The following is a 26,194-nucleotide window of genomic DNA, read 5'->3' on the forward strand; positions in this document are numbered from 1 at the left end:
TAAACCTAATAATCTGGCACACATAAGCGCAACAATATATCAGAGCGTCTTAGCGCCGTTCAAAGAGTTAACAATCATGGAATATGAAAATATTTAATGGAAATTTGGATGCCCTGCGCAGCGGGAGCCACGAAACGTTACGCCGAGCAAGTGACCCAGTCCTCCTGAAATGGAATTATCATTTGATTTTTATCCTTTCTTTTTTTCACGTGACTAGCTTGGAATTTTTACTGCAGTTCATCATGCGAACGGGAGGAGGGAGGGGATGATAATGCTTTGGACAAAATACCGTCGAAAAAAGCGTATTTAACCCCGCATATTCATTTGTAAATTCAGGGGAGGGGTTTTACATCAACCACGAGGCCTCTAAGCGAACAAAGGGAAAAACGAAGTGAAAAAACCCACCCGGTTTTGATTTTGACATATTTGTTTTTGTCGGTTATGTTGACCACTCTCTTGGATTAGGATTATTTTTGTTATCTATCATAGGAAAGAGGTAGATATCATTACGTGGTTTGCTGGTGATGAATGAATGCTTGGTAATTTGTATTTTTATTTTTGAATATTTTTCTATCGTTTTTCAATGCTTTTATTCCTTTCGAATATTTTTTCATTATTTTTAAATTTTTCAGACTTCGGATTTTTTTTCCTTTTTAAAGGTCTTTATCTCCGAATATTTATTTTTTATTTTTGAAGCTTTATATATTTTGTATTTATTCAGTTTGTAAACGTATTTTTATTATCTTCGAATGTATTCATTTATTCTTTTTTTATATTTTCAATTGTCTTTAATTTTTCCCATTTTATTTATTTCTTATTATATTTAATCAAACACGTCAAAATTTCTGTAAAAATAGTATAATTATCGAGAGTGTATGACACTGTTGACTGTAGGAAAGCTGGTAATTTTACTAACGATCGTTTTTTGGTGCAGGCTATCGTGGTGAGAATGTGCCTCACATTTTAAGGTGTAGTAACACCTCATAAGTTAAGATTTGACGTTAGTTAGGAGTGGTTTAACAATTTTATTTCCATTCTCGTTATTTTTGGTCATAAGTTAGTTCTCGGAAAGTCTTTGAACAGAGGCGGATCGAACGATTTGGCAACACTGGATTTCCTCCATTTAAACCTATGCTGAATAATCGATTCTTGTCGGAGCACCTGGCCCCTCCAATAATCGATACATTTCCATAGGTTTAAACGGAGAAAAGACAAACTGCCAATTTGCTGGATCCGCCAATGTCATTGAAAAAAAGGAAGTTTTTATCATCGTTTTATTTTTTGGACGTTCAGAATAGGCGATTAAGGTCATCTCCGATTCCTCTTGTGTTCACAGGAGAGTCGGAGAGGGTGCGAGTACCCTGGTTGAGGATCGGGACTCCATCTCAAATAATCGTGTTATTAAGACCTTTGATCTTGTAACTAGGGCAAAACTGGTGCGATCGATGGACACAACGCTCACGTACCGTTTGAGTATGAGTTTCCTGTTTCCCGGTGCATTAAGCACGCATTACTTTTCACTATTAAAACATGCAACTAAACGTTGTTTTGGTGCGATGGACGAATCGCACGCGCACGGAAGTATCAATCGCAATTATTTTTTATTTAATTTAGTACAGAAACTATGGTACAAGCAATTTTACAGTGTTTTGTACAATTGTACGTACAAAATAAACAAAAGAAAAAGGCGTCCAGTTGAGCCTAAATTCCCAACTAATTTTTCCCCCCAAAATTTGACTTTGTTTCCCTCTGTGTAATCAGTATAGCGGGCTAACTATTGAAATTTATAGGCAATTTGATAGATGAAGAAGACATAAGGAAAATAGATCGGTTTAATCGGTTGAAACGGGTGGTTGTTATAGATTTTTAGGGGGATGATTATGGACTAACTAGTTATCTCGTGGGTTGAGCAATACGTATTTGAATGACCTTAAAGGTCCATTGCATCAAAAAGGGGTAGGGGCATTGTTTCGCTAGTTTCCTTGACTTCTTAGGGTTGGGCTTGGATGTGCGGAAAAACAAGAATCTTCTCAGATTCTTGTTTCGTCGTAATGAGACGCACACTGGAGAAAAAAGTTCGGTGATTTTTACCAAACCCTTTGGTATACGGTTGTTCTGTGGCACAAACCGAAGTATTGGGTTTTGTGAACCGAACGGCATTACGGGGTTTGGAACACACGACCAACCAAGTGCGGTACATTATTTACCTCCGTCGTCCATTGCAACCACCCACCTTCACCTAAAAGATCACTTGATTTCCTCTTTGCCTTCTTTTTCTATAGCTTTGCCTATCAATTTCAATAATCAGCCTGCATTTATTTCGCGGATCCCGGGCACCTGCCATACGAAATGACTGCTGTAAATGAACGAGTCATATCTTTCAAAAGAGAACATGACCAGTTTTCAGGAGAGCCCCAAAATGCTAGACTTCTCATATAGGCCAAGGATCATCCGTAGGTGGAAACATTCTCTTATAGCACCAACTCGTTCAAGTGTACATGATTCCAGAAATCGTCGAGCGTGCAGGTTGCAGGTTCACGACCGGAAAAAACGGCGCGAACGGAGGAAAAAGAAAACAAAAAAACGTTGCATACCTGGAATCCGAGAAGTAAAGAAACTCACAATCAGACCCGGTAAATTAATTGACTGAGGATAAAATTATAAACGCGTTTTCATCATCAAAAAAAAAAAAAAAATCCGGAGACTTTGTGCTTCACATATTAAGAATTTAATCTGCTTTAATCTTTTAATCCCCCCAGGTAATCCTGAATGTAAAACCCCAATTCTGAACAATGGGAATATGCGGTAAACTAAAAACTTTCGTATTCACGAGGCGCCTCTCTCTCGACATTTAAGTGTCAAAGATTATTTGATGCTCACGTACATACGTGCAAGGACACACATGTTGACGTAGGTCATGAATGTATGGAACTAAGCAAACGAGACATATCTACCTTTGGAGTTTTGGGAAAAGACACATGTGCAGGAGTTTAGGACTGAAACATATGTTAGTCATGGCCGTACAGGAAATTCTTGGGTGCTGGCAAAACGTGACACGTGACAGGAATGGAAGCACTGCACTTCTTATCGTTTTAGAGACCCCTCGAGTTTTTTTAAGGGAATTTTCTCCTGCAAAGTAAGGGAAAGTAACAGACTTTTTGTGTTAATGTAGGAAATAGAACACGAAGTATTCTTCACGTGCGGTTAATATTTTTTGGTTATATTTTTTTAATCAATTTTCAACAATCAGCGCGCAGAGGCGTGATCTCTCCCTTGATCACGACGCAAAATGCACGCTGCATGTGTCTGCTCAAAATTATTGAAATATTAATCAAAGATCCTGATCACAGATTTTCGCGTTCGTGTCGCCAAAGAGCGATGTAGGCCCGTCCTGCCCTACTGAGGAAAAATGCCGTATGAACCTTTCGACGTTGCCAAATTTCCTTCACTAAAAACCGAATTTACTGGCAAATTTTTTAATATTTTTATATCGAATTCTTCAGATAATTTTGTCGCAACTTGATTTAACATATGCGGAAATTTCACGAAAAAATATGCATAACTTTTCTCAAAAATACAGGTTTTATCGGGAGAAATTTGGCAACTCTTCAATGTTCATACGGCGTTTTTCCTCAGCACAGCAGCATAAGTCCCTAGCAATACTATTGAGTCATAGCAAGAAAGGCTACCTCTTCAAAGCAAAATGGCGTTTTCCTTTGTCTAACTCAAGGATCATACCAATTCGCTGAAAGTGCAGTAGCTTTTTTTGACATTCCATCCAATCAGTAGCTGGTCTTTGTATGGAGCACGTGACCTGAGTATAAAGGTCATTTCTCCCCGTGAAAAGACCGTCAAAACGGCCCGAGTCTCAGAAGCATTTTCTCAACTTGAGTGTGAATTATAGCTCGAATCGATATTCTAGTCAGATTCCCAATGAATTTTACATCGGATTACGTACTTAAACCGCGAATCTCCAAGCTATCCGCATAAAATCTCCATTTATTCACTAATCTCTCGCGTAGCTCTTACTATCATCAGAGCGCCCGCTCTGCGGTTTGAACCGATTCGCGCGGTATGGTTTCAGTGGCGTGGCGTGCTTTGCGATGTATCGATTGCTCGGTCATTTAAACCTATGGAAAAGTATCGATAAACAGGGTGTTCGCAGCGAACACCTTAATAATCGATTATTTACCACAGCCTCAAATGGGGAAATATCGATAGGTCGCAAAGCACGCCACGCCACTGTATGGTTCAGAGCAAATTTCGTATGAGAGTCGTATAGAATACCCGCAGATATTGGAGAAACCGCAAAAGTAGTATTTCCCATCAATGCTGGAAAATCTGTAAATCTTCCAGAGCTTTGCGGAGAAAATCAAAGATGGTTTTTGCTTGCAAATTTTAATTTTGGAAATGGAGAAGATTCGCCGGAAAATGAAGCCGCTCGAAACCAGCCGCTTGCTCACAGTCTGAAAAACCGTGCGGGTAGCTTTTATTAAATTGTTCAGCCAGTGAGTAACAGGTCCTCGCTAGGACTGCGCGGATAGAAGGAAAGGTCATTTCCCCGTATGCTAATTCTTGAGTATTTTCGGAGCGTACGTTTGGTCGTAGTTTCATTCATTTGTGCCGTATTTCACACTATTGCTGCGCGGGCATTTTGCGAGAAGAATGCACTGTCTCTCTTTCGTGCGAACGAGCATTTTTAAAAGTTCGATGAAAAGGTGTTAATAGTCGTATCATCCATTTTATTTTAAGGCGAAGGTTATGTATACGCATTGACATGAGATAAGAGTCTTGAGCTACCACACATTTTTCAGGGTATATCTACCGCGCGAGAGAAGTACGGATAGTCTGAATAAAGAAGGATTCTGGAAATACTTTACGAATGTAAGGAAAATGCACCAATATTCCATGGAAAAATGAGGATGTATCAGATTTTTGCAATGGACCGAAAAAATAGTATTTGAGGTATGCAGTCTCTGCACTTAGTTCCTTGTATCACGTTCCCGCGGTGCTGAGAAAGACCGCCGCTGTATCCACCCTCGGACGTTGCCAAATTTCCTTTGACGAAAATTTTGCGGGAGGTTTGATGCTATTCTTCTTTGTAGCATTTAAAGAATTTTATTTCCAATTTGGACACTGGAAAAAAACGCATTGGATCTAGAGTCCAGACTCAACAAACATCGACAAGAAAAAATACTCTTTCTTCAATCGGATTTTTGCTTAAATCAAGAACCAAGCCTCTTAGTTTGAGCGGATTTCCTTTTGATTTAAGCAAAAATCTGATTGAATCAAGAGTATTTTTTCTTGTCAATGTTTTCAAGAGTCTCGACTCTAGATCCATTGTGTTTTTCTTCCAGTGGATAATTCAAGTATTTGAGAAAATCAAGGAAAAATATTCCTAACTGTCGTTCAAAATAAATACTTCATATGGAGAAATCGGGTAATATTCAAGTGTTCACACATCGTTTTTCCCCAGCATGGCAGGGTAACATTCCGGCATTCAATCCGATTTTTTCCTCTTTTGTGAAAATCGGCTTAACGCGAGGAAAAAATCAAGGAAAGGTATTCGGAAATAAAGAAGGATTTTAGGAAACCCAACGGCTTCTTTGAGAAAGCACGGAAAACTCCACGGGAAGGTAACAAAAAAGAGAGGATTATGGTTCCTAAGGGCCCAGTTGGAAACCGTGGAAATGCTCTGTTTTGTTCCGGGAAGAGCATCGATAACCCGTAATTTTGAAGACTTGAACAGTGGATCGAACTTTGTTTCCGCGAAAGAATCAGGTGAATGGAAATTGATATTCCGGAAAACCGGGAATAGTTTGGAAATGCTCCGAGGAATAAATGAGAACCTCAAAGTTGGGGGAAGTCAAAACAATAAGTAAGGCGAGAGGTTCTGAGAATAGAGCACGCTTGCATCTCATTTCCTCGCTCCTACGACGACGTAAGGGCGTAAGTTCTTTTCATGTGAGTCCTGGAAAACATAGGGTCATACGGACGACAGGGATCATCTCGAATTTTTGATACGCCTTTACGGCGATTTCTAAGTGGGTGCATCGTAACTTGTCGGTATTTTTATCTGAGTTCGTGTTGAACAGGTACGCGTAAGCATCGCATCAGATGAGCCGGAAATTTTAACGTTTTAATTTTCTTGGAACCCGGGGGTATTGCTTTTAACTTTCACATTATGTACTGCAAGTTTTCATTGAATTAAATGAAGATGACCGGTTTAGAAACGACCGGTAATTCGGCGTGTTTTAGTTTCGCGTTGAGCTTTTTCTGACAAAATTAAATGTTTCGTAAGAAAGAAGGGAACAGAATGGAGCTTTGCTGTAAATACACTGTGAAACATTTCGGAGTGAAATTCTGTGCTGGAGTCTGTATATAGCGCTCAAAACACCCCGAGTGATGGAGTGATGTGAATACGGAGTGGGAGCTACTCTCCTTACAGAGTGACTCACACTTGAGTACCTACATACTGCCGTGCTAAGGAAGAACGCCGTATGAGCCTTGAGGCGTTGCCAAATCTTCCTCAAAAAATCACTAATTTTCGGGAAAATTTGTGAAAATTTTTCTTCTGTTTCTTCTGTTTTATAGAATTTTGTTCGTAATTTGATCGAAAGTGTCAGAAAATGTTAAAGGAAATATATGTATGCATAACTTACTTAAAAATTAGTATTTTCCGAGGAGAGATTTGGCAACATCCGAATGCTCATACGGCGTTCTTCCTTAGCGCGACAGTATAGGGAGAGTACGACTCAGAGACAAGAGACCCTCCACTGGCCTCTTGGCGACAGGTGAAAGCTTTGTAGTCGGTTTTATGGCGACAGGTGAACGACACCTCTAACGAAATGTTCTCCTGTGCCGTAGTATCGTTTTGGAAGCGGCGGGAAGCTCAAAAAAACAGTGGCGTGGCGTGTTTTGCGATATATCGATTGTTCTGCCATTTAAACCCATGGCAAAAAATCGATTCTTAAGGTGTTCGCTGCGAACACCCTGATCATCGATGGCATAACAATCAATATATCGCAAAGCACGCCACGCCACTGCAAAAAAATGCAAATTGCTTACACAGATTGTGAAGTTAGGAGTACATTTCAAACTTTGCCAATGCGCTCATTCTGATTTTTGAGGCATTTACTGATAGAAACAACACTTAATTTCGCTGGAGCAAAAGTTTGCAACGGACCCATTTGGGTCGCATTTAGCAAAATGGAATCAGCGCCAAGACAGTGTTTTTAAAATGCTGCTTCTTCATAATTATCTAAAAAATTGGTAATTTCAAAGGGAAATTATTTTGTAAATTGTAATGCTATACAGTAGACTCTAGATTATCCGGCTTCGTATTATCCGGACTCTGGATTATCCGGATCGATTTTGCAACCATGTAACTACGTACGCATACCGATAAGTGAGCGGATCCGCGGAGAAGCGGTCGCAAGGCATATTGGCGCCTGCAAGGCTGAAGGAATACTCCACGCATTGCGCCAAACAGTGAGGTCAGCGTGGAACGCATTAGCGCCTACTAGATTGCATAAATACTTCTCGCATTACGCCAAACGCAGTGCAGTCGGTTAGTTAGCCTAAAACGCACATTAGCGGCTACAAGACTGCATGAATACTTCACGCATTGCGCGCTTTAATCGTTGTATTGTAATTTATCGTTGTCGGCTACCATTCACAATCACCATTGAGTCATTCAGTTTGGCGTTAACCTTTTAAATTCGTGTTGGTATGTACATGATGTATACATAATAAGAATACTGTGGTGTTGGTTGGTGGTGTTTGTGTTTACTATTATTATCCGGATTTCTTTTTCATCCGGATCGGGCCCGGCACCAATTAATCCGGATAATCCAGAGTCTACTGTACACTAGAAAAAAAACACATTGGATCTCGAGTCCAGATTCTTGAAAACATTGACAAGAAAAAGTACACTTGATTCAATCGGATTTTTGCTTGAATCAAAACGAAATCCGCTTAAATTAAGAGGCTTGGTTCTTGATTTAAGCTAGATTCTGATTGAATCAAGAGTACTTTTTCTTGTCGATGTTTTTAAGAGTCTGGACTCTAGATCCAAAGTGTTTTTTTTTTTTTTTTTTTTTTTGCAGTGTACATATATTTATCATTTTTAAAAGAAAAAAATAATTTGTACGGTTTTAAGAACAATGTAATCACGCTTGCTCATTTTTGCTAAATGCGATCCATTTTACCATTTGTATAAATTCCTCAGCCAAGGGCTAGCTAGAGTCCCTTTACACTGATAGTCGAGACAACACCCCCTCGTGGAGTCACAAACGGGAATAAAGATTACAGAAATTGAACGTTTTTTATAATCTTTGATCAGCACATTCTCAAATTCCTTTCTCCGTTCCTTCTCTCATTCCGTTTGTTCCTTGCCGAACCCGTAATTCCCTGGTCCATTCCAGATTATAATCTTTGCAATCGGTGAAAATGTAATATTTATTCCCGTTTGTGACACTGTGAAGGCCTAAACTACGGGAACCAATCAGAAATGGATTCACATTGTCTTGACTCTCAGTATAAAGAGACTCTACCAAGGGCTAGGCGCCCAGATACCACTATTTCAGCACGCGGGGGCTCGGGTTGCATATCTCGCGCGATGAAGGCGCGCGGCGGACGTTGTCGGAAACGTTAGCGGAGAAATAACCGGGAGGGTGACTCTTGTGGGTCTTGATTCGCAGGTGGTAGGTTTAGAGAAAGATGGGAAAATGAAGATCCGCGCCTTATCTTTTATACTCGGAGCCGAGCATCGCCGAATGCGCTTTGGCGAGCATTCAGACGCATCGATCCGTGACCGTCTCCAAATTACCGAGGGGCAAAATCTTTTGAGGATACGGCGAGCTCCCGAAAAGGCCCGCTTTTTGAACCTGTTTCTGCTCGAGTGAATGCGGAGCCGTCCAGATCAACTCCGGTGACGTTGTAATGAACCCCCGGCATTATTTTTAACCTCGTCGGAAAATCGCGAGCCGCGAGGATGAAGATAGTCGTGCGAATTCAGGATCGTCTTCAAGAAAGGGTTGCAAGTTTTGTTTTCGTGCCGGAAAATCGGGCTTTCTTGCTGAACTTCCTTCGAATTCATTTCTTATTCATTTTTAAAGTTCAGATATTTTCCGGACTTTTTCTGTCTAAAAAAGTACCCGGGAACTTTTTAAAATTGGTCAGGGAAATCCATGGAAAGATCAGGAAATGTCTATTCAGCCGCTCCCCCCCCCCCTGCGTATCTCTTAAAGGGTTGCCGGCGGTCTGGAAAACCAGGGAAATCAGGGAAAGTTAGGGACTTTGCGGCGACCGGGAAAAGTCAGGGAATTTGTGGAAGAAGTCAGGGAATTTGAGGGAAAGGTCTGAGAATTTAAAGAAAAAGTCAGGGAACTAAGGAAAAAGTCAGAGAATTTGAGGAAAAAGTCAGGGAATTCCGTCACATCTACTTATCACCAAACTTCCGACTGTTTACCTTTTCTAGTCTTTTTTAAGGTTTTCCATCTTTTAACCAGCCACTGGATGCTTTTTTCCATAATTTGGTCTCTAAACAGGACAATTTTGTTCCAAGTTTTGGCTTAAGTCAGGGAAAGTCGAGGAGTTAGAACATTAAGAAATTTTGGCAACCCTGTCATCTTTTGACTCACAATCTATACTATAAGCTCCGAGACCTCCTAATTTTGCGTAACTGGTGACGCTTAGTTCCAGCCTTCTACCGGGCCGATTTTCATGATTTTTGCGACAATCGACGGGCAATTGTCTCTAGATTAGCCAACTCTTTTCAGATTTTCAAAATATGAACCAGGTTTTATTATATTACGTGGTAAAGTTGCGAATTCTCCCATTTAAACAATGTAAATTTATACTTTTTGTCATAGTTCGTTTGAGCGTTCTACCGGGCCGATTTCCATGATTTTTGCGTAGATCGTCAGGTAATTGGCCCTAGATGAGCCCGCTTTAATTAGATTTTGGAAATAGGACCCAGGTTTTTTTAAAATCACGTTATAAAAGTGAGTAAATTTACAGAATGCTCCGGGACTACTACCGCTATGCGCGGGAGGATGCGCAGTGGTCGAAGAGGTTGCGCAGTAGATGTGTAGCCTGCGCATCAACTCTACACTTATCTACACAAGATTCGCACCTGCGACCTAACGTCGAGCGGTGGCCGAGTCGTCTAAGACGTCGAAGGTGTCCGTTCTTAACTCGGTGTGGGTTCGATCCCCGACTTAAGTATTCTAAATCACTACCCCTTATCACTGTTCATTGTTTTACTGCAATATTTCATCAAGCAGTCATTCCAAAACGCGTCCTTTTAATTTTAAAGTAATTTTAGGTGAAGTTTAAAATTAAAGTATATCTCATATCGTAATTTTTTAGGGGGAAAATAAAACTAAAACTGATATAGGAGGGTAAAAATAGGGCCGCGAAGCGGCCCATTGATGGCGCGGAGCGCCTTCGGGGGGTTGGGCCGCGTAGCGGTCAGGGGGCGTAGCCCCCTAGTAAAATAAATAATTATACTCGAAAACCGCCCTTAGTTTCCTCGCAGAAGATTACGTCACACACACGAACGCCTTACATTGACCTATGTCTCTCTTACTTTCGTATACCCAGACGCCCGTCCTCAAATATTTTTATAGAATTTAATGATTTTCAGGTGATGAGAAGACAAAAAAATATTTTACACTGACAAGTTCGACCGCAATTACGCGGACAGCAACATTAAAAATTCAGGTACGAAGATAGTGACCTTGACTAGAAGACCGTATCAAATGTTATTCAAGTATAATGGGCAATGAGCAACCTCTCACTCTCTGATTTGAGTCAGTGCTACTTTTTAAATCAAATAACTCATTTTGCGTTTTCTTGCAGCCAAAAACGCCCGGAATTTCCAAAGAATTTTTAATGATGAAGCTATTTGAATTGTGATAACGAGGAAAAAGTTTTTTGAGTTTTACAACTTATCTTATTACCTAATTCGGTTGTCAAAAAAAGTCGTTAACGCAGTACAGTGTAGCAATGTAATTACGGGCTGAAATTCACGTATTCCGATCCACCGATTCGATCCATTTCAGCTGAAGAAATTTTCCTTATTCTTTTGAACTTAATCACTCAAAGTTGCCCACCCGTATCAAGTACTCATAGAAAAAAAAGTCGTCTTTTTTTGTTACAAAGAACCTTTCTGCAAGTTTAAATCTGAAAATAATCCAAAATAACGATTTTACGCAGGACTGATAATTACCGCACCGTTACTCTCATTTTGATCGGATTTTTAGAGCTTAAGGTGATTCGATGGACGCCATATTTTGTGTCAGAACGGCATGCTATATATCGCATCAATTGGTTCGATTTTTTCAGCTACTCGTCATTTTTCTCCAATTTTGAGATCGCAATTCTGTTGTCGGGAGACTAAAGCACTCATTTACCAATTTTAACAAAGAAATTCAACGTAATAAAGCCGTGGTTTATTTAGAGAGAAAATATATAGCAGTCGAGTGCAGTTTCGATATCAGTATCGAATGCGATGTTTTCTTTCTAAAAAAACCACGCCTATATTGCGTTGAATTTCTTTGCTAAAATTGGTAAGTGAATGCTTTAGTCTCCTAACAACAGAATTGCGATCTCAAAATTGGAGAAAAATGACGAGTAGCTGAAAAAATGGAACCAATTGATGCGATATATCGCATGCATGCCGTTCTGACACAAAATATGGCGTTCATCGAATCACCTTAACAGATTTGCAAAAAATCGCCTAGGAAAGTGCTGAGCCCGTTATTCACCAGCCATCATGAGGCGTATTTTATGCTCAACAAGTTGCTCATCATTCATCATTAGAAGAAAAGTAGCGCCGACCTCTTATCTCAACTTTTACCTCGCCCGACTACATTTATCCCAATTTATTGTCTCTGCCCTGGCACAAACTTAACAACGTTTTGAACTTTTGAAACTTTGAATTTTAGCTTCTCTTGATCTCTTTTTTTTTTCAATATCGTAGAGATTGGTTCGATCACTGTGCATATCTAAATTTTACCATTTTATCTGAAATCAACGAACCACCCGGATTCGAACGTACTTTTTCCTCAGTGTGCAAATAGACTTTTTTCCGTGTGCTTTAGCGCGTTTAGTTGGCCGGTCTCGAAGTCGCTAGAAGCAAAATGTTGACTTTTACACTAGCACTACATGATCGCGCTCTAGTCGGGGGCCAGTGGCACGGAAGAGCGCCGTATCCCAATGCTGCCAAATATCCTCCAATAAAATCAGAATTTTCTGGAAACCTCGTAAAATTGTTTGACTTGATTTTTCAGAGATTTGGTCGCACAGTTAAAGTCTAGGCTGATTGGCCTGGGTCGTCGAGTTCGGTTAGAGTCCCTTTATACTGAGAGTCAAGACAAAACCCCCTCATGGAGTTACAATCGGGAATAAAGATTACAGAAATTGAACGTTTTTCGTAATCTTTGATCGGCCCATTCTCAAATTCCTTTCTCCGTTCCTTCTCTCATTCCGTTTGTTCCTTGCCAAACCCATAATTCCCTGGTCCATTCCAGATTATAATCTTTGCAATCGGTGAAAATGTAATCTTTATTCCCGTTTGTGACACTGTGAAGGCCTAAAATACGGGAACCAATCAGAAATGGATTCTCAATTGTCTTGACTCTCAGTATAAAGGGACTCTAAATTGGGCAACATTGAAAAGCTCATTCGGCGTTTTTCCAGCGGGTGTCGCGGCGGCGAGGCGCGAGTGGCGATGCGTCGCGTGGCGTCGCGACGACGACCGACGACGACCGGACCGGGGTTCCTGGTTCCTCAACCCGAGTTCAAGTGCGAGGCGCTTCTCTGAAGTGCGCTCCTCTGTGCTCGCATAACGTGACCATCGTGTCCTTCGCTCGCGTCCGCACCGATTTTGAGAAGCAAACAACCGGGAGGCGCCGAGCAAACACCATTCATCACAGATGCTAACCCAGGATGACTTCATCTCCGTCGGCATTAATCAATTATCGTTTCCGTCTTTTTCTACGAGTTCCTAGACCCGGGACCCTCGGGGGGATAAGGAGCCCCGAAAATCCGCAACTCACTTGGCTGAACTATTTCGCTCCTACAATTACGCCCGCGTGACCTTGCTACGAGCACATGTGCGTGCAGACAAGGAGCAGTGTTTTTCCGCCTTTTTCCCCCGAAACCCTCTCATTTTGTTATTCTTCTCCTAGGATCGCGCTGTTAGAAGTTTCGCAACGGTCAGAAGCGTTCTCTGCATATCCCCGATGGAGCACTGGAAAAAAAAAAGAAGAAAAAATCCAACATGAGTATGTTGGAAAAGCGTGCCGAATAACTGAAATGTTGGACAAATACCTCTTATTTTCACGTCTTTGCTTTTTGCATCAATTGGTACTTTTTGCTAAATTTGGGAGAAAATATTGATTCATGAACGTTGAATGTAAATTAATTTTAAAGATTCCGTCCAATTATCTTGATTTTAAGCTGATATGCGGCATTTGCGCACGACCGTGATTTGGGCGAACTGCCGTGCATCGAAATCGCGTTCAGTTAATCTCTTTGGATTTCGAACTGTAACTTCTCTCCTATTCGGCCGATTTGTACAAATGAGGTCTCTTTTTATTTGTACTTTAACGGAAAGTAAGGAAAAACTCGCTAAATAGACGGAAAACAATTTTTGAGAAAATTTGGTGGATCCTGGCATCACGGCGAATGGTTAATCGGTTAATCGCCTCGCCGTCTTTTATTGCCTTGCTCGAAACCGGACACTCAAAGCTATATATCGCGAGATAACTGTAGTGGTTTAAGTGGATTTCGGCAGGGGCCATGGTTAGTACATAGTATAATGAGTCACGAGGCTCATCACAGATTGCACTTACAGTGCAAGACGCTCATTGGCTATAGAGTTTTGGCGGGAAAGAAGGTTCTAGAGTTGAGTCCTCCGAGCGTAAGAAAGCTCCTATGAGGTTTCTATCAAATTGAATAATACGGTTTTGACAGAAAAATGTTCTCAAGGGTTTCCAATTAGCAGTTCATTAGATTTTTTGGTAAAAGACCATCAGGGCTTGACAGTGTAATGGTTCAAAGACAAAGAAACGGGTGCGAGGAAAAAAGTATTTGGACGACCCGTTGAATAGCATTGGTTGATCTGTGTGCTGTACTATGGTACATCCGAGTGATTTCAAAAAGCGAGCCCTACTGGCACGCTTCAAACACACATCGGATCTAGAGTCCTGACTCTTGAAAACGTTGACAAGGAAAAGGACTCTTGAGTCTGGATTTAAGCTTAAATTCAAAGGAAATCCGCTTAAATTAAGAGGCTTGGTTCTTGATATAAGCTTAAAGTTGATTGAATCAAGAGTCCTTTTTCTTGTCAATGTTTTCAAGAGTCTGGACTCTAGATTCAATGTGATTTTTTTCTAGTGAGGCACTGCTAGACAGTGGGCCCGTAAGAACGAGAGTCCCTTTATACCGAGAGTAAAGACAAAGCGAATCCATTTCTGATTGATTCCCGCATTTCAGGTCTTCACAGTGTCACAAACGGGAATGAAGATTAAATTTTCACCAACTGCAAAGATAGTAAACTGAAATGGACCGGAGAATTGGGGGTACGACAGGGAACAAACGGAACGAGAGAGGGAACGGAAATAGGAATTCGGGAATAAGTTGATCTAAGATTACAAAAAAATGTCCGATTTTTGTAATCTGTATTCCCGTTTGTGACATCCACGAGCCGCGTTGCCTCAACTCTCTCTATAAAGGGACTCTAGTAAGAAACCCCTTCCCCCCTCCCTATCCGACGGTCATTTTAGGGATGTTGAATGATGCTCCGGCTGCTCTCGTTTTGTAAAATAAGATTTTTTCGGTCCAGATAGGTCGCGAATTCTACCTTGATGAAAGGAAGTTAGCCGCCAACCCCCCCCCCCCCCCAAAAAAAAAAAGAAAACAAAAATTGCCCAGAATTTTGGTCTTATTGTAAGTGTTTCCCCTTTTACAGCAAGACTGCCCATAGCTAATCTGATAGCTTGTAAAATTTCTGAATGTCTTAATTTTGAGCAATTTTAGGGGGTTTAGTGGGGGTTTACTCCCCCTTTCCCCATCACGGTAAAATTCGCGCGGACCAAAAAATAAGATTTCACTAGTCGAGAGCAACACAAGAAAATCACAACCAACAACAGAAGTTTCTTTTCTTGAATACAAGGTATCAGCTACCACACTCGTCAGTGCGTGTAGAGAGAACAGTGGCCTTAGTTGGGTTTGGTGCGGGTAGGCATCTAAACTAACTGCCTGGCAAAGCGGAGAGCATCACCGGAATTTGAAGGCGCTGCAAACCGTGGCCGCGCTTTTGAAGTTCTTTACTAATGAAACTGTTGCTACGTCGATGCAAATAATTGCAATTTGACGAGTTAACACGCATGCCGTTCGCAATTTGCCGACGATTGCTGACTGCCTGCGATACAGATTCATTGATACCAGAGCACACCGAGTGCTTTCCGAATGGTTCGGGACAAAAACGCTCAGAACTTGCAGACTCAACTGGAGTATTGACAGTTCGAAGTTCGGAGTTCGAAAAACGTAGTTTTGGGACGGAATCCTTTAAAACTCTTTCCCAAATTGTTCAGTTCTTGGAGCGACTCTTTTCTTAGAGTTGAGTTTGTCATGAAGTTAGCATAGAAAGCCTTGAACAAGAGCGAGATCTGTTTCTCAAATCTATAAAACGCTCATCTTGACTCTTCCCTGGTATTTTTGTCTTTTTTTATTTTCCTCCTCAATAGGATTTTGTACACTACAAGTGCCTCTACTTTATAATTGTCTCTTACAAATAATAGTGTCATGTTACATGCATGGGTACCTAAATATTAGCTACACGGAAAGCTTATCTATTATGCAGTCAATTCGCCCCCCCCCCCCCCCCCCCCACGAAGGAACGTAACTAAATTTCAATGTTGCCAAATCTCCCTTCACAAATTTCAATTTTAATTGTGGAATCTCCGGTATACGTAAATGAAAATTTCGCTGATATTTCATCTGATCTCATGCGAAAATCTCACAAATTTTGAAGAATGATTGCACAGATACCTTCTTATAAAAAATCGTATTGTTTGAGTCAATTTTGCAACCTTGGAATGGAGTTACGTCCCCTCGTCCGGGAAACAACGAGCTGTGGAAAACTGTGCGCGACGAAAAACTGGAACTTAACTCTCACACGAACCAATTTCAAGAGAGGAAAAATACGTCATGTAAATTAGATTTATCATCACTTTTCCTAGCCAGCAAGCGCCGAATACGCTCTCGTGAGCGTTACATCAACCAGTGGCGTGGCGTGAATTGCGATGTATCGATTGTTATGCCATTTAAACTTATGGTAAAGAATCGATTATTAGGGTGTTCGCTGCGAACACCCTATTTATCGATCCTTTTCCATAGGTTTAAATGGCATAACAATCGATACATCGCAAAGCACGCCACGCCACTGACATCAACAGTAATGAAATCGTCAGTCACAATAATTCTCGTACCGCCGGGAATGAGTATGCATTTATGTGCATCCGTCCGCGAGGATACTCCATGAACACTCCAACATTCGAAAATGCATCCAACATCCTAAGTTTTCCTCGTAGAATTTTTTCCCACCTTAGCACATCTTCATTGTTTCTATGTGTCGAATTGTTTTTTGAACATCCAAGCGGCCTTGATGCCAGTTTGACGTTCCAATCTTTTGAAGAAAAACAACTTCCGCGCGCGACTTGTTACGCGTATTCTGCTAAGGAAAAACGCCACATGAACATTCTAGAGTTACCAAATTTCCTCCAATAAAACATTCATTTTTTTAAGGAAAGATGCGAATATTTTTCCTTTAGGAACTTTAGGTGAAATTGCGAACAAAATTATCCGAAAAATTAGAAGAAAAATATTTATAAGTTTTTCAAGAAAATGGTGTTTAATCAACAACAAAAACACACACACGCACAAAAAAAAACAATTAGCAACGTTTAAAGGTTCATACGGCGTTTTTCCTTAGCACGGAAGTATTCTTGCATGTTGTAATCTTTTTCGAACTTCATTAAGTCACGCATTGCACTGAAGCTTAATTTGTTCTCTTGGTTTTTTGTTCCAGGAACATGACGTTGTTTTGGCTTCACGGTGAAGAGCTCATGTTCGGAACATCAGTACACACCGTACAACAGAGGATACCACAGATGAAAATGATGAAAGTTCACATCCCTTTCACATTTAAACTTCAGTACGCCTCAAAATCTTCTTATGCCGGTAAGTCTATACCCAGTCTTTTGGAAAATTTTTAGTTTTTAAACAGTGGAAAGCAAGAGGAACTCGGATCTTGGTGGCGGAAAATTCAAAATTGAGTATTTTCGAACATCAGTGGTGATTTTTGCTAATTTTGCAAAAGACCTAGCCGTTTTTTAGCTTTCCAGGGAATTTTTCTGTGATAGAAATCTGATTTTCGCAGTGTTACAAACAACTTAGACTTCCACTTATATTTCACGTTTATAGTGAACGGTCATATCATACATATTTAGCACTTTTAATTAAATCGGATAACTTTCCGCACAATGAGAATAATTTATCTGTCTCCTTGCTTTGGACGTTTTTTCCGTTCTTTTTTATAGCGAAGAATAAAATCTTTTGCAGAGTTTAGCCTCGTAAAAAGTGCAGGGGACCGTTAACGCATCATGAAAATTTCAAATTGTTTATCATAAATAAACGGCAAATCTGGATCCTCACTAATGCGTGCTCGTCGAATAAGAGGAGAAAAATCGGGAGAATTATGCGTGTTCCTTATTATATATCTGTGAAAGTGTAGAATCCTCAACGTGAAATAGTCTCGCTGGAAGTGATCGCTATAAGAGTTCATCCTCTAAATGTTAGATATAGGGGGTGGATTTAGCAAACTGACTTCAAAACCATCAAATTAATTTTGACCATATTGGTGTAGTCTCTTATTTGATCTATCATTTAAGTCCCTCATTTAAAGTAATAAAATCTTACGCATCTCTTGATTTCACTCATCAAATTTTTATGTTTATAATTTTTTAATCCGGAAAAAAGTCCTTTCTAAAAGTATCGTAAATTAATGAATCAAAGGAACGAATAATTTTATTTCCTTCGGGTTTTGAATGACTTTTAGGGAGTAAATGGGTCAGACTAAGAACCACCGCGAATAGATAAGAACCACTAAAAACTTCTATAATAAGAACTAATCTTACCAGATAATTAAGTGCCAGCAGTTGTGGTTCGACTCCAGGTTGTTTTAGTCTAAAAAAATTATATTGTTTGCCAAAGCAAAGAAAAAAAATTAAATAAAACTTAAATAGGTGAAATTTTTAAATTTTAAAAAGTTTTACAAATAAAGATTTATAAAACTAGTTTTTGGACTACACCCAGAGTCCAGCCAGAGTCTCCGAATTTTTTTTCCTTCTTTTTTATTATTATTAATCCTGAGGGCCTCCATGGAACCTAACGACCACACTCTCTCCTACGGACATACGTACATTCATACGGAGAGTACGAGTACACCACGCGGAACTAGCAAAATCACGCGAAGAAGATGGAAAAAATGACTCATCGCCGTGATGATGTGGTTAGACCGGGTGTAGAGAAGACCTGTATTTCTCGCCATCCGTCAAAAGAAAGACTCCACCCGCGCTGCGCACGGTGGACCAAGTCAACAGGAGAAGTCGGACAAAATTTGGAACCTTTAAACGTTTATATATAACTCCGTGAATACAACAATTTGAGGTTCTTAAAGTGGATCCATTGGTTTCCTCGTAAAATTTACTTCTTGAAGCGTCCCCTGAAATGTATTATGTGACGAAATAGACACCAAAATGTGCAGTTTCAGTCGAAAATTTCATGTCCTACCTCTCTAATTGAATCGATCCAATGTGCGGCGGTGCAAGTAGGATTTGCCTTTGGTTCCGATCAGGGAGTACAATGATTCGTAGTTTCCCCAACGAAGAAACGTAATCCCACTCCAAGATTGCAAAGACAATCCAAACCATAACATTTTTCACAGGAATTTTACCGTGTAATTCCAGTCCAAAACTCAACTGATTTCCGTAAATGGTCGGAGGAAAAATCAAGGGAATCTCCTGCTAGAACAGGGTATCTACAAGTCCGGAAATAGTACAGATTTTTTAAGGGCGATCCGGAAGTACTGAAAAAGTACGGAAATTCTGTACGAAGGTCCGGAATTTTTTTAATTTTTTTAAAATTTTTGTCGCAATTCCAAATTTTTGAAATTTTCCTAATTTCATCAAATGGAGGTACTGAAACAGTACGGAATTTTTCCGTTAGCCGAGGCACTGACTTTCTCGAAAATGTACTGAAAAAGCACTGTAAAAGTACTTATTTTTGACCAGCCTGCTTTAGTAGACACCCTGTAGAACCGCCCAACTGTTTCCCAGTAAAAATTCGATTTCCTAGTGGAAATTTCGCAACGTTGAAAAGTAGTTACGCTTTTTCGTGTGGATTCTGGCGATGAGGAACCATCCACGTGCCTCATCGGCAAATATTTGTCTCCACCTCACGCGACCTCGACGAAGCGCGATCGCGCCAGGCGCCGCCGGACTCTTCGCGGCTAAGAAGAAAAGACGTAACTGTATTCTGCCATAAGCTTCGAAATTTACGGAGTCGAACGGAAGATAAAGCTCATCTGGAAGTTCGGTTGCGGTCTTTTGACTTGGCGAGTTCGATCCTGGGCTGTAACCGCGAACTTTTTCCGTCGACCGTGAGGGAAGCACAAAGGTTACCTCAGGAGAGGTCGGAATCCAGGAAAATTTGCAAGAGAGAATACGTAATGAGCCTAAGCTGACCTTTAGGCTAAGTGGAGAGTTCGACGCGCCACCAAGTGGAGATGTTCCGGGAAACTCCGGAGGTTTCCCTCCGCCATGCCGTTTTCATCTCAATTCCTTATGGGGAAACCGGATTTTCACGCGGACTGCATTCAGCCGCGCTGAGGGAAAACGCCGTATGTACATTCGAGAGTTGCCAAATTTGCTCCGATAAAATGTTCGTTTTTTAGGAGAATTGAGAATCTTTTCTCTTGGAATTTTCAGATAATGTAGATCTGGTTGCGATTAAAGTACCTTTATGGGGAGCCTATGGACAACTCGAAAATTTGGAGGATAGGTTTGATCTGGTCATGTAGCCCTCGAGGCCCGAAAAGGCACCCAACTCATGAACTCGAATTATCCTGTGGTACTAATTTAAACTACGAGCGTAGGTGCTCTGATCAAAAATCATGAAAGCACGTATAAAACTTTGATTTCGCACACATTTTCTCAGTTTTGAAGTCTTTAATCCTTTAAAACGCATGTTTACAATGTGCTGTTGGCCCTATTGATGAATCTTTCAAATGCATAGGTTAGCAGCGGCACTTTTTTAGTGATTTTTGTTTTTCACGTTGTCGCCCTTTTGGGCCCTAAGAGCTACACAAATCGAGTTGTCCATACTCTCCTTATAAAATCTCACTCTAGTTGCGATAAAAATTCCCTACAAAATTGGAGAGAGGATTTTTACGAATTTTCCTGAAAATTCGAATTTTATGCAAGGAAATTTGGCAGCGTTTGAAAGCTCATACGACGTTCCTCCATAGCGCGGCAGTAAAGGAGCACGGTTTTTTCCGAAGGGGTTCGCCGTCGGTGACTTTTCCATCCGAGTCAATGTGGATTAATGTGGATTTAATCCCTTTTTTATAAATTTAATTGATTCCCTCCCGAGGATCTCAAAGGAAACCGACCGATCATCGACTTGAACACTTGATACTTTAATTAATTACTAAGCCAATTTCGCCGTTCACAGAATGAGACCGTGTAGTGAAAAAAGACTCTTTGAATAAGTAATGACTTTCGTCAGCGGAGTAGCAGAGAACCCAATGATGCCCCCCAGCTTTCCCGAAGGAAAGGTCATTTTTGTCGCTTTCAGGAATTTTTGACCTTTAGCTCCCCCCTTACTTCGGTACATTTTTGACCATACCCCACTCCCTTGTTTACCCCTCGAAAATCGAAATACACGTCCGGTTAGGCACGGATGAATGGTTTCGCGACTGACTATATTTGGACAGCGGTGATAGCAAAAAGGAACCAAGTGACATTTTTGAAGAAAAAAGAAAGAAAGATGAAGGAAAAATGAATCCACGCCCAATAAGTTTACGCACTTCTAGACTGCGACAAAAGATCCGCTTTCTTGATTCTTCCATTTACTTTACATGTAAAAGTGACGTCAGACAATCTTCTGTCGCAGCCTAGACGTGCGTAAACGGATTCTACCTTTCCTCGGTCATCTGCATCGAAGTTGGGCTATCTGAACCAAATCTCTCGAGTTCATGGGCGCATAACTAGGAGCTCCAAAGGAATTTTGCCCTTTTCCGAGAGGCCTACTTGGTCGTTTTAGTACTTGAGCAAAATATTGCTGTTTATTTTGCCGGGTTTTGTGTTTAGTGTGTGTTTGTGGTTTTGCGTTGTATATCGTTGTGTATCGTTGTACATCTTTGTTTTGCAAATAAGTGGCACCCTTATGTAAGAGATATAAAACCATAAAAATAATATCTCTCATCTCTAAAATTGCATTTCAATCAATTTGTCAGTGAGCAAAATTCAAAATTGCTTTTGAGACGACTCAAACCTTTGGTGTATTTTCGCAGAAAATACACTATTGTGTTCTCACTCGTGTTTTTTAAATTCTCCCGGGGAGGCCGTCCGGATATCCCCCTTTCCAGTAGACGGAGTTTCCAAGTTGTCCCTTAGCAGGGTGTCTATGCCCCCAGACAAACCCCTTCGATGAGGTGTTCCTCTGCCTCTTCCCTTCCACTAAAAAATTTCTGGTTTCGCTCATGCTCAAATCCGTCTTAAACCGAAATTGGTCCTTGTAACCGAGATTTTTTCGATTACAATTTGACCTACTTCCTCCACCTCACGAACAAACCTGAGTAAGATGAAAGACTCTTCCTATTTTTCTTTTTTGTCTCGTTCTTCTTCCTCTTTTCCTATTTCTTCCAACGACCAGGGCACAGTCCTTTTTGTCGGGCTCTTAAGCACCGAGCGCATATAAATCTCTAATAAATATAAAAGATTCGTCAAGCCAATAAAAACAACAAAAAGAGCAATAAAAACTTTCAATTCGCAGAGGAGAATGTAACCCTTTGTACCAATATCGGGGAAGTCGCCCTGGTTCTCCTTTCACTAAGATCTGTCCAGTCTGGGACAATTTATTCTTGAGACCCCGCGCTAACAACCCAAGCAACGTACTCGCGCGAGGTAAAGGAATTTTCGAAAGTCAACGCTGTTTCTCGCGGAATGGTGGCTGATGAGCATCTTGTTGAGAAAGAAGTCGAATAAAATTCCGCTAACGATGTTTGATGAATATCGAGATGAGCACTGTGCCCGGCGAGATTTTGCAATAAGGTTATGGATTGCTAAACTAATTGGTCATCGGTTATATCGCTAGGAGAATCTTCTCGTTGAATTTTGCTGGCATCTCCAAAATATATTATCTCAAAAAAATCAAGTAAAATTCGCCTAACGATGTATGATAGATGTCGAGGTAAGCATTGTGCCCGACGAGATTTTACAATGAGGTTAGGATTACTAAACTCATCGGTCATCACCAAAGACATAAAGACGGAGTGCTCGTATCTAAAAGCACGGGAAAAAAGTGAAGCCTGGTTTGGCGCTGGGTGCTTGTGTGAGTGTGTAAATGAGCGCGGGAATCCATGGCGGCAAACGGAAATTTGATTTGAACTTGTCCTCTTGATTTTTCCTTATTTCTTCTTCTAAACGTGTTTTAAATGCCTAAAACGATTATATTAAGAAAGTTAGGTCTGCGTCCTAACTCCTAATATAATACACCTACTTTTGCTCAGTAACAGGCAGTAATCTCAGATAAAGTTAGTTTTTCTTCTGCTCATGGTGGTTCTGCAGGTTCAAACAGGCCGTTGCAGTGCTAGATGACCGTTACTCCCAAATGAAATTAATCGGTCGACGACGGACCAAAACTAACCTAAAGTTAAAGAAATATGAGTGGGTAAGTGAATTTGGGCAAAAATCAACCTAGAATACTTTGTTTCCGCAATTTTATTTAGTTCCCGCCCTACATTTGAATTTCAAACTTGTCCCGATTTCCCCGCCAATCCTCTAGCCAATAGTAGAGGTGGTTGAAAAGAAGCTTCATTTTTTGCTTGTAGCCCTCCGTCTTTATGTCTTTGGTCATCACCAGGAGAAGCTTAGCGTTAAATGTTGGCATCTCCAAAATATATTATCTCAAAATAATCGAATAAAATTCGCCTACCGATGTCTGATGAATATCGAGATGAGCACTGTGCCCGGCAAGATTTTGCAATAAGGTTAGGATTACTACACTAATTGGTCATCGGTCATCACAAAGAGAATCTTAGCGTTATTTGTTGGGATTTCCAAAATATATCATCTCTGGTCCAATCATGCAAATTTGTTGCTCGTCTTGCAATATTCCAGTTTCTGCAAATTTTCCCAGCCTCGTTTAAATTTAGGTCAGATCGTAAGCTCATCCATCTACTCTTACGAAAAGCACCAAAACCAGACTTCGAAACTCATAGCACGCTTACCATGCCAAGGAAAACCGCCGTATGAACCCTTAGACGTTGCCAAATTTCTTTCAATTAAATTTAACTTTTCTAGAAAACTTTTGAACATTTTCCCCGCGAATTTTTAGAGGATTCTGCTCGTAATTTAATCTGTAGTATCTGTAAATGTTGAGGTATAATATTCATACATTTCCTTAATGGAGATGTTGCATGTGTGAGAGATTTGCGATTTGAACATTGATTCTTCTGTAAAAGTTTGCGAGAAATACGATGGTGCCACTGGTTTTCTCTGAAATTAACTCTCAAGCTAAAAAAAAAAGCTCTCAAGTTGAGGCCAAAGTGGAGGGGATATCCCACCCTACCCTGAGAGTCCACCTCTACATCAAGACAAACTCTCCATGCAAAGATAGGGAGCAAATACATTGACAGGGCTGCCACTTTGTTTGGGGACTCCAGAACTGAAAACACGGCAACCCTGCTAATGTATTTGCTCCCTATCTTTGCATGGAGAGTTCGTTTTGGTGTAGAGGTGGACTCTCAGGGTAGGGTGGGATATCCCCTCCATTTTGGCATCACTTTGAGAGCTTTTTTTTAGCTTGGGAATTGATTTCAGAGGAAACCAGTGGCACCATCGTGTTTCGCGCGAAGTTTTACCTAAGAATCAATAGTCAAATCGCAAATTTCTCACACATGTAACATCTCCATTGTAAACATATGATCGGAAGAACTTTGGCAACGTTGGAATGTTCATACGGCGCTTGACTCACCACGGCATGCAGGACGGTATTTATAAGGAGGGATTACAACACGTGGACTTTGCAGTGTAAAAGCAACAGCGCTGGAGTGTAATCCGCGCGGCGCTCAACGCGGAATAAATTTTAAAGTACAGGTTTACGAGATGAAGCGGGAGGCGCGGGGTAGACCACTTTCTAAACTAACTGTCCGGATAATCGATTCAAATTCAAATCGAACGATTATTAAATCCCGGCGACGGCGCACAATGGGCGGCCCTCGCGTCGAGCGGGGATACGGGTCATGTTTTCGTGGAAAAATGCAGTGTCAACATTCAAACGTTGCCGATTTTCCCGTGGGGAAATATTTATTTTCCGGAAAGTTACAATTGTCCGGAAAGTTACAATTTCCCCCCTTTGGAATATTTAGACGCATTACACGGAGAAAAATGTGTTTTCGGTTCTAGTAACCGAAGTTTTCAGTCAATGGAACCGAAATTTGACTTATGGTAATAGAACTTCGATTCCTATGGTCGGGAACTTCGGATATGATAAGCTTTGGTGTTCAATATGAACCGAAGTTTTGTACCTAGAACCATACATTTTTTTATCTCGGTGTAGATGATACCTGGCGCCAAAAAAACACAGGTTGTCAATTACAGAAATTTCGGGGAATTTTTTGCAACGTAGAATAGTAAGGGAATTTTTCCATGGAACCTTGAAATTTTTTCGTTCCAACCAATACACTACCATCATTCAATTTCAAGGGATTTCGTATACTTTAAATTTTTCGTAAAAAGCATTTTTATGAGACATCATGCGGAACAAGAAAATTCTGAAGTTATGAAATTTTGAAATCCAAGAAAATTTGTCACCATACAAAATGAAAAATTCAATGGGAAATATTCGTCCTACAATTTTTTAGGAAAATTCGTATTTTCTCGAAAGTAATGTGGCAACATCCGGCCGTGCATACGGTGTTTTACCTTAGCACGGAGGCGGAAATTTACGCGGTGTCAGTAAAGAATCATAGAGGAAAATCGTCGTTTAAACACTTCGACGTTACCAAGCTTCTTCCGAAAATACACAAATATTTCGCACCAATACCTGCAAACATTTTCCTAAAAATTTTCAGGCCCTTTTCACATAATGACGTCTGAAAATTTTTCGAAAAATTCAAAGGAAAACATCCGCAAATTTTCCTGGAAATTTTTATTTTATCGTAAGAAATTTGGCAACATCCGAGTGTCTATAAGAGGTTTTTCCTCGGGACGGTGGCGTAAATCTACGGTATTATGGAGTGTGGAAAGTGGAGTTTGACGTCCCGTGATTTATGGGCTGGATTCGTCGCTCCTCTGGAGCGTATTTTGATCCCCGCATGAGCCCCAGAAAGTATGGGTTTTAATGTAACCCAGGGCTCACGTGGAGATTAAGATACGCGCTTACGTCGGAGGGGCGACGAATTGCGAGCGTGTAAATTTTAAAAACAAACAAACGCGCGGATTTATTGTTCTTTCCTGGTCGCGTCGCCGGCTCCTGTAATAAATGTTTTTTCCACGCTCCGTGAAAACTGCACATCTATTTTGTTTTTCGGAGAATTCATCTTAAACGCGTACTTTTACTCTGCCTGATTCGACGGATGTTTATTTGAATAATAATCTCTAATTTGAGCAGTGTCGTTAAAGACTCTCGATCAGGTATACACCCAAAGTGTGTCCGGTAACTCCTGTGCTGAAAAAAATCAAAATGCCGCGTGAGCGATGGGCGTTGCCTTGCATCTGAGAAAGTAAGAATTTTCCCGAAAGCGTTTGATATTTTTACCTGTGCTATTTTCAGGGAATTTTATGAGGTATTTATATTTCAGTTTATCTGAAAATTTTACGGATGGATAAGCTCT

General features: G+C 40.6%; 1 protein-coding gene across 1 annotated transcript in view; it reads left to right on the forward strand.

The window, feature by feature from the left end:
• Nucleotides 1–26,194, forward strand: part of LOC109041515 (cell growth regulator with RING finger domain protein 1) — an 82,109-nt gene that overhangs the window by 13,877 nt on the left and 42,038 nt on the right. The window contains exon 2 of the mRNA XM_019057885.2: nt 17,105–17,256. Coding sequence (XP_018913430.1) covers nt 17,105–17,256 — 152 coding nt within the window. The remainder of the gene's footprint in view (nt 1–17,104; nt 17,257–26,194) is intronic.

Source organism: Bemisia tabaci, chromosome 6 (genome assembly GCF_918797505.1).
Source record: "Bemisia tabaci chromosome 6, PGI_BMITA_v3".
Taxonomy (NCBI): domain Eukaryota; kingdom Metazoa; phylum Arthropoda; class Insecta; order Hemiptera; family Aleyrodidae; genus Bemisia; species Bemisia tabaci.